Source organism: Nymphaea colorata, chromosome 2 (genome assembly GCF_008831285.2).
Source record: "Nymphaea colorata isolate Beijing-Zhang1983 chromosome 2, ASM883128v2, whole genome shotgun sequence".
In the NCBI taxonomy this organism is placed as follows: domain Eukaryota; kingdom Viridiplantae; phylum Streptophyta; class Magnoliopsida; order Nymphaeales; family Nymphaeaceae; genus Nymphaea; species Nymphaea colorata.
Window position 1 is genome coordinate 6,014,600 of NC_045139.1, and position 9,159 is coordinate 6,023,758.

Below are 9,159 nucleotides of genomic sequence, written 5' to 3' on the forward strand. Positions count from 1 at the left end.
CAGCAGGTAGCTGACTTGTTTTTTTCTGGTTTTGTGTCTTAATTTTTCTAACAAAGAAACCTCTCTGATGAGGGTATAACCATTTGAGCTACCTGGTTCAAATTAGAACACCCCACCAAGAATACGCCCACTCTATCTCAACGCTGCGGAGCCACCAAACTCAAATTGAAAACTTCACAGGCTTCAATTTGTGAAGGATAACAGAAGTATGCAGAACTTGGAAATTTCTTTCAGTTATAGTCGGAATTATGTAGAAGGAAGACGGAAAGACACAAGAAATTCAACCCATTCCTAAGCTATTCAACATCAATCAAAATAAAAATACAGTAACAAGTGATGCTTCATACTTCAGATCCATGGATTAGACATGGAATTTGATTGACAAGTTTTGCCCATAAGACAAAGGCTCCGCATTAAACGTTTATGATCTCAAGTCCAATCCAAGATCTGCACTTGAAATCCTTATTTTAGTCTTTAGCATTAGCATGAAAGTCTAAAATAAAGTCATACCACCAAAAAAGTATTATGGACATTAATTCTTGACCTTCTGCATGTCGAAAAAAAACTTCTATCGACTTCCTGATTAACTGGACCAAGCTCTAGTTGGAGATAAACTTTTTTAGTAGTAAATTGCATTAAGTAGGACAGTTCGTCATGTTCGAAAATGTTTTCAATCTGATATAATATACACTCAATTGGTGCGCCATTGAACCAGTGCAGGCAGTATGACTGTACAGGTGTGTACTGGAACCAGTGTGGTTACCTAAAAGATCTGGAACAAGCAGCTGTGTGGGAATGTCACGAGTCACGGCCTACATAGCACCACATTTTCCCGAGGGAGGTGGGAAAACCCATTTCCAACGTCAAGCAACCCAAGGAGTTGGTGTAGAGGAGCAGCCTGTGTGTCTGCAACATGAGCCGCCTGAGTTTTCCTTCAAACTTGTTTAAGACATAATATATATATATGTGGTAAGCAATCCAGCCACCTGTCAATGGGAAAAGGCTCGGGGAAATGGGGCTGGAAAGAAAGTTGAAAAAGGCGGCCACTTTTTGTCTTGCATGGTGAATTGGTAATGGCGCCGTGGCTGGCACTCTTTTCGGACGACCACCGTTTTCCATGGAAATCAAACGCATCGTAGGGCTCTCTTTGTTTCATTGGTGGGAAGGGAACCACTTTCTATGCACTGTCCCCCACCTTGCTTGGAAGTTAGCATCAGAATATATAGAGGATGGAGCTGAGGGGATTGTGCGTCCTATTCCTCCATCTCAAAATTTTCTCATCCTGTTAGTTTGATGTTTATTGCATTTACTGGCGAATCTTAATCTAGATATGTTGCTCAATGCATGGAAGAAGCATGAAGATTTGATGCTTATATTGGAAAGTTAAGATCATCGACCATAAAATGCAGTGCGCACATTGGGTCTTCACGAACTTTCAAAAAATACATTTGAAAAATCTATACATGGATCTGTGAAGGGATTCCAAGGCTCCCATTTTCACACAAACACGTGATTGCATGAAAGATGGGCGTATGGAGTGGTGGACCCCTGTACCGTGCCGTTGATTGAGATCCAAATGGGCCGAATCTCCATACGGGGGCACTTGACTGTACCGAACCCAATCGGGTCCCAGTAATGTGCCAGTTTACATTAAATGCCACATAGATTCAGCACGTTGCTCGGTAGAGTTATTGTAAAAAAATGACATGTACACCCCAAGCAGAAACTGAAAATTACTTGGTCAATTTGGCACTGTGGTTGGATCATCAGCGGTTAAAGACGTCAATTGATTCAATTTCTATGGGCATCGATTTATGCATCCAAGTATGGTTTATATTATATATATATATATATATATATATCGAACCATCTATTCACTTATGAGGGTCGTCTCTTCATTATTTTTCTTTCAATCATTTATCTTTTTATCACGATCAACCAATAACTCGAGAGTCACCATCTACTGCTTTATAATAAAGAAATTGGTAGTTATGTGACACATAGTTGCAAGACCCATAAATTGGAATCAATGGTCGTTGGTCTTTTAAAGATGCAAATCTAAGAGAAAATCAAGAAAAAAAAAGTTGTTAATATTACATGACTAAAATATTTTAACTTTTTTTTTTTCTCTTTGATTTTTTCTCACCTTTATATCTTATCAAAATCAACGAACAAGATGATTCCTTATGGTTGTATTTGATAATCTCGGATTTTAGCATAAAAATGTATGTTTTGAAAGATCCTCAGTTTAAACAAATTGAAGATCTCAATAACATGGATTTAAAATCCACGGTACATGTTAAAAAAAAATGGATTTAAGGTCGGATAGGGGAGCGTTTGTTCTTAAATCCATAGATTTGAGATCATAGGATCTTGCATATTTGAGACACGACCACATATCACACGTGTAAATGTCATATATAAACACTTTAGGCGGCCACTCATGTCAAACACGACCATATAAGTCACACATGTAAAGGTCATATATGAACACTTTAGGTGGCCACCCATTTCAATTGACAATTGAAGTTGTTGGGTGGCATAGTTTGGATGGTTTTAGAATGTTGATGAGAAAAGTAATAAAAAAAGAAAATGTGAAAGGCATCTAATTGAAAACCATTCAACTTTTAAAGAGCCTTGGCTCAGGGCCCAAAGGCTAGTTCTTGATCTCTTTCAGCAACTTCGACGTGCTTGTGACAGATGAAGTCTTAAGTAAATTGAAGCATAGTAAGGATATCACTCATAAACACCGAAAGTAGGTCTATTACTCTTGAGAGATGGCATGAAGGGTGGGAGGTTCGACCCTTTTATTGAACATTATGATGAAATACTCATGTGCACCCAACAATCCATGAGCAGAAAAAAAAATTCTTGAGGTGAAAGCCCTACATAAAGGCCCATCTCAGCCACTTTTTTCTTAAAAAGCATGTAAGTGGAGGTTTTAGGTGGAAACCCTAGATCAAGCTTCAATTCAATCGCTCTGGTTGCGAGCAATGTGTAGCTAGAAATTTGTGGTTAAGGGGCACAAACATTAGAAATCTTAAATTTGAGGAGCGTCAATATACAACAAACTAGCTAAATTACATGGAGGAACCAATATGCAAAGAAAATCAATTATGGTGGTCTGTGTGAGCAGCTGCCCACACAAGCCCACACCTAGCTCAGCTCTTATCTATTTGATAGTGTTGCCCTCGTAAAGCATATAAGTTGGGGGTTTGCAGTGGATTTTCCTCCAAGTGACTAAATGGTTGATTCAATCCTTGCTGGGTTCCTCGTCATTGAATAAATATGTAGCATGAGCACATTAAACAAGATAAACAAACTTTAACTAGGGGTGGAGCTAGAAAAATCCGGCTAAACGGTACTAGGTATAACATTTTAAATTTTTAAGCACCAATATATAACCCAACAAAATTACCCTGAAATATCAATAAAAAAACAAAAACTTTTTTTTTTAGTCTGTGTGGGCAATTGCCCACACCTGCCTCCACCCTGGCTTTAACAGAACTGAGTTAAGGGGTACTCCAACATATAGCATAATACAGGACTACTTTGATGTAGACTGGTCCGAAGCAATGACGCCCTTCCAGGAGGAAGAACAGTGATGCAGAGCAGGAGAAGAAACCTATGTGAGCTTGTGTTCACTTTCCCTGAAACAGAAACTGTGTTTCCAGAAATTCATGGCTGGCCTATCGTCACAGTATATCCAATATCATCTTTTTCCAATTCAGCAGTCGGCAGAAAAATAAAGAAGAGGGACCAAGTAGTGAAGAATTGAAAAAAAGAAAGATACAATTTTATCGATGAGTACACATAAGATCCTCTGTCTTAAGATCCGCTGCCAGCAATGTACTTACTTTGGTAGTGACAAGTTCTGTCTCTAGAAAGCAGAAAATCATGTTAAAGACTAACAGACTATTGGAGGAAAGGGAAAAAGTGAACTGGATTTTGCACTGTAATTAAAACAGAAACTCATAAATTTGTCAAGCCCGTGGCCACAATGCTCATTTCATTTGCCAAATATCAGAAGACTGAATAAGAAGAACTACAAAATCTTGACGAGGTGAAATTAGAGCAGAGGCAGATAGAAGGAAAATGATCTCGATTGAAAAAAAAAAATCACTGCCATCCTTTTTTCACATACAAAAAATTTTCAGTCACTTTATTTCCAATGTTATCATACGTTATAGCATTTTTCTTGAAAAGAAAAGAAGCACGTATAATTGGAAAGTGAATAGCAGATCTACAGCAGCGCCAAGAAGAAAGATGACATTGACTTAGTAAAGAACAACTTGGTGAATAAGACATTGGCTTACCGTGTTAGAAGGGTTGGCAGAAGAGCCGTGTCACAAGTCAAGTCAAGATTGAAAGATGAAAGAAACTTCCGAAGACTGGTGGTCTCTGTTGATGTAGAATCAAAAGAATCTAGAAAAGTATATTGATAGAAGAGGCGGCTTAACCAATGATGCAGAATAAAGAAAAAATCTGGAAGAAATATTGATAAAAGAGATCATTTAGAGGGACTTATTCTTCGTCTACAATCTCAGAAGGAAGATTCAAGATAATGAGTTCCGAATCGAGTCCTTTCCGGCACTTGTCAAATAAGAACTTACCCTCGGCACTTAATGAAGCCCAGGAACTCCAGTTAGGTTGGGAATCAGGGACAGAGCCAAGATTTTGCCTTTGGAGGCCCAAACTGTCATGCGACACAACAAATATAATTTTTGAATATTTTTCGTGGAGCCAATACCTATTTTTCAAGAATTTTACAGGACCTAAACTCACATTTAAAAAAAAAATATGGGGTAAATTTTTAATTTTTCAAAATATAAGAGGGACCATAGCTCCGCTCCTTTTGTAAATATTATTTATGCTCTAGGAAGCAAGCTAAGATTGTAACTATTGTTCATAAATTTAACAATTACTCAAATGCTGGACATAAAATCACATTGTAATTTTTAAAACAAGATCACGGGTTCTCACAATATATGTTAGACTACGTATTCCAAAAACACAATGTTCTTATCAAATATGAAATATCTTTTAGATTCGAATTGATCACATCTTAGTGAATATGTCTCCCAAATCCTTCGCATTTTCAAGTGTCTCATAAACCAGAAAATATGAGCGTATAGTTTATGAGATTAAATACTTGTCAGAAACATTAACGTAAAACTACATTAAAATTAGAACCAGTTGTTCGCAATGATATTCTTTTCAAATGAAAGTGAAATGTTAGTAATGTTAGTGCGCCAGCAAATGGAAATTAAGAGATTAATGGATCGATGAAAGGTCAACAAGACGACTTGAAGGAAAACAGACGTCGAAGACGCGGCGGAGGAACTTAGTCAATAGATTTCACTTTTCACGCCCAATGCCAAAATCGGATGGTTCAGTCCAGTTGAAACCAGATATAACTCCAAATCTTTCCTATTTTCCACCAAAAAGATGGCAAAATAGAAAGACATTGATATAAAGATCCAATTCCTTTATGTTTAAAGGTTTACCATGTAAAGGTTGGAATCGGCCTCTCAAACAAATCGATGCACCATTCAATTAGTGCATCTCCAAGAGGATTCCAAAGCAATTCAAGTTTTATTGCAGAATTCAAATTTTCTTTTTAAGTTCACTTGCACTTAGTTTTGGTGTTAAGATAAAGACTGTTGATGTAAAAGTATACTTAAATTGGTTGCATTTGCTGCAAATCAATTCCAATTCATTGACCTATATAAGAATATCAATGTCAACGGCTCCTGATATCCAAGCCTACTATTCTTGGAAAATGTAAACTTACGTTCAATTTTGTATTCTCCTTCCCTCTCGAAAAAAGTGATTATTCATTCACATAATTATAAATAAAAGCTATTATTTTCATTTTGTTAAACATACGTGAAGTTGTAACTTGAGTTCTAAGGACGATTGATGAGCATAATATGAAATTCCTGATTTCATTAGGTATTAAAATATGACATTTTACAAATGCGAAAATATGTTTTCATGTTCGCAAGCAAAGGGGCCTAAATAATAAATGAACCTTCTTGGTGCCATACAGGTAACGTTGAGGGGTGGTGTTGGCTGGCTCCAACCGCGTTGTGGGTCCTCCCGTCGAACGCGTATTATCCCCGAAGCAGTCAAACTTCGCAAACTCTTGAAGACCTCTGAGAAATCCTGTTTTCTCCTCATTCTTCTCTTCAGGATCGATCGATTGACGGATCAAATTGATCAATCGATAGTTCAGCCTCAGGTGAAATGAAAACGAAGAAGACGATGCACCTCCTTCTCTGGCTTCTTTTACTGCAAATCTCCCTCTCCTCCTCCTCCCACTACATCCCTCCGGACAATTACCTCATTGACTGTGGCTCCCCCTCCGACTCCACCGTGGATGGCCGCTCCTTCTTCGCCGATCCCCACCGCACGACCGTCACCGTTCGGCCTCCGAGCTCCAAGATCTTCGCCAGGAACCAACGCCCATCTTCCGATTTGCCTCAGATCTACCACACGGCGAGAATTTTCACTTACCCATCTTCCTACGCGTTCGAGATACGGAGGAAGGGTACCCACATGGTCCGCCTTCACTTCTTCCCCTTCGAAGGCGACTACAATCTATCTTCTGCAGTTTTCAGCGTCCACGCGCTGGGGTTCTCGCTTCTGAACGAATTCTCCGTCGCCGCTCGCTCGTTGGTCGTCAAGGAGTACTTGGTTGATGTGAAGTCCGATCGGTTAGTCCTATGTTTCGTTCCTTCAATGGGATCTTATCTAGCTTTTGTGAATGCCATAGAAGTCGTCTCAATGCCTGATTCTCTCGTTCCTGAGATTGTTCACATGGATGGAAGACTTAACTATGACAATTTCTTATCGAACCAAGCTTTGGAAATTGTCCATAGGATCAATATGGGGGGTCCCAAAATCACGCCTTTGAATGATTCTCTCTGTAGAACATGGATTCCTGATGATGGTTATCTGAAAACGGTGTCTTCTGCAGAATCAAAATATTTCGGAGGACCAATCGTTTACCACATGACTCTGTCTAACGAGATTGCACCTGGTCGAGTCTATCGTTCTGCTCAAGTTCTAAGAGCAAATGAAGGGTCTAATATTACTTGGGTGTTCCCTGTGGATTTGGGGTACAAGTACTTCGTGAGGTTCCATTTCTGTGACATTGTGAGTTTGGCACTCAACCAACTCCATTTCAATGTTTATATCAATGGATGGTGTGCTTATAAGGAGCTTGATCTCTCCAACGTAACCAATGGTTTTCTAGCTTATCCATTTTACTCAGATTTCATAGTTGAGCCGAATGCTCGGAAGGAATTGAGAATCAGTGTAGGTGCTTTGGATGGGAATATGGTGGAAAAGAACGCTTTGCTGAATGGTTTGGAGATATGGAAGCTGAATAATTCGATGGCTAGTCTGGACGGCGAACCATCTTCTAGTTTTACGGCAATGGATGGATCGGGAATGAAGATGGGTGCTGCGATTGAGTTTTTTGGTGCCATTGTGTTGATTATGTTGGCAATCTTTCCTTTGGTGGTGATCTTGGTGAAGAGGATGAAAGCTAGGCGCCAAATTGGATGGACACGATTAGCTATTGATGGAGAGAAAGTATGAGAATATGAGAAGATTGTTGAATAGGAATCGCTTTCTTGATTCCAAGGTTCCTATGCTGCTGAATGTAATGGAGTTCAGCACCTTGGTTAAGAAACTAGTATCACTGCCTTTGCTGTTGTGTTGTGTAACTGATCCTAATGTAAAAATGTAAAGTTAGATAAGTGCCAGTAGCTGTTGAATTGGCGAGTTCAGAGCAAGATTATTGTGAGAAGCGGTTGCTAATTGCTTCAATGTTAGTGTATTCTGTAAGTTATCTGGTGTATTTTCTGTAGGATAGGACATCTGTGTGCAAGAATTTATAGTTATCAATTGGCTATTGAAAGTTGAAACACTTCCTATAGAAAAAACATGTTCATATTTCTCTTTGCTTCTCCAAAACTTTCTTCTGCAATTTGGTTTGTCATGGGCAACTTTGGAAGGATACTGTAGCCTCAAATGAACAGAAATGTTAAGATGTCTTATTTTCCTTCATAACTGATATGATTCATGTGCAACCTCCTGAGTTCAGTACCTGCCTTGAGCATTTTGTTCATATATTGGTTATTGCTGCCGTAATTAAGAACTGCCTTTGTGTGTCTCTGATGGCTTTTCCTTGATTTAATTGCCACAAGGTATGCTATTGGGGAATTGTACTTGTTAGATTCATGTTTGATATACTTTTAAGCTGCTGAACAAATATGTTGTCGTTTTACCTTGTTCATGAGAAAAAGCATGTTGTACAAATTGTTTTGCAACTTCAGAACTTGTTGTACATTGAAAGAACTTATTTCTTCTGTGGCAGGTTGACAAGTCTGCAATGCTTCTAGCTCAGAAACCTATTTTGAATACTTTTTCTTGTGTTGGTTACTCCAGCCATGATCTGTTTGTGCATGCAAGCTCTAACTTACTTTCCATACCTGTTTAATGTGTGGCTTCCAAGTTGTGGAAGGTGTCACCACTAATTTCTTAACAGCAAGTATCATGTCCTCTGTGGTTGAGTTTGAGCTACTTTTTTTTAGCATGGATTTTTAAGTTCAGCAAGGCTAGGAAAATCACCTGGTGTTGTGAGAATCACTTCATTTTGATATTGAGATAAAGAGTTATGGTATGAATAATAAACTAAACTGTCTAGGCAGCTCCGAGTAGCCATAGCAACAATCTAGATGGTCGTTGAAGACTTCCCAGATGTGCAATGTATCCAGCAGACTTCCCGCTGGTAAACATGAAGCGGGAACGACACCCTTTACTATTTCAAACTTTCTTAATTTTTAGTTGGAGCAACAATGCACGAATTGGTATGGGATATGTATCTTTAGTTCAGGTTCTCTGCGATTCGTAATTTTCAGCTAACTTTTCCATTCATTGTCATCTCAAGCACACTGTAATTGGTGTGTCTCGTATACACGTTTCTTTTTCTTGGTATTAGCATTTTGGACTCTCTTACTAAGCCCTAATCATGCTTGACAGTTTAATAACAGTGTATATACTAAGACCATTAACGCCCGTCCACATGGATGGGCTTCAGGAACGTATAAGAGAAATAATTAATTTTTGTTAATTGGTTTGGGTTTT

The 9,159-nt window shown here is 38.7% G+C and overlaps 1 protein-coding gene across 1 annotated transcript; it reads left to right on the forward strand.

Moving 5' to 3' along the window:
- The first annotated feature begins 6,267 nt into the window (after window positions 1-6,267).
- LOC116249138 (receptor-like protein kinase HERK 1) lies at window positions 6,268-7,608 on the forward strand. Its single transcript, XM_031622299.2, has one exon. The coding sequence runs from the start codon at window positions 6,268-6,270 to the stop codon at window positions 7,606-7,608; it is 1,341 nt and encodes a 446-aa protein (XP_031478159.2).
- Window positions 7,609-9,159: the final 1,551 nt, after the last annotated feature.

Excerpts from the sequence above, each read along its gene's own strand:
- LOC116249138 (XM_031622299.2), top strand. The coding sequence starts at position 6,268 with ATGCACCTCCTTCTCTGGCTTCTTTTACTGCAAATCTCCCTCTCCTCC.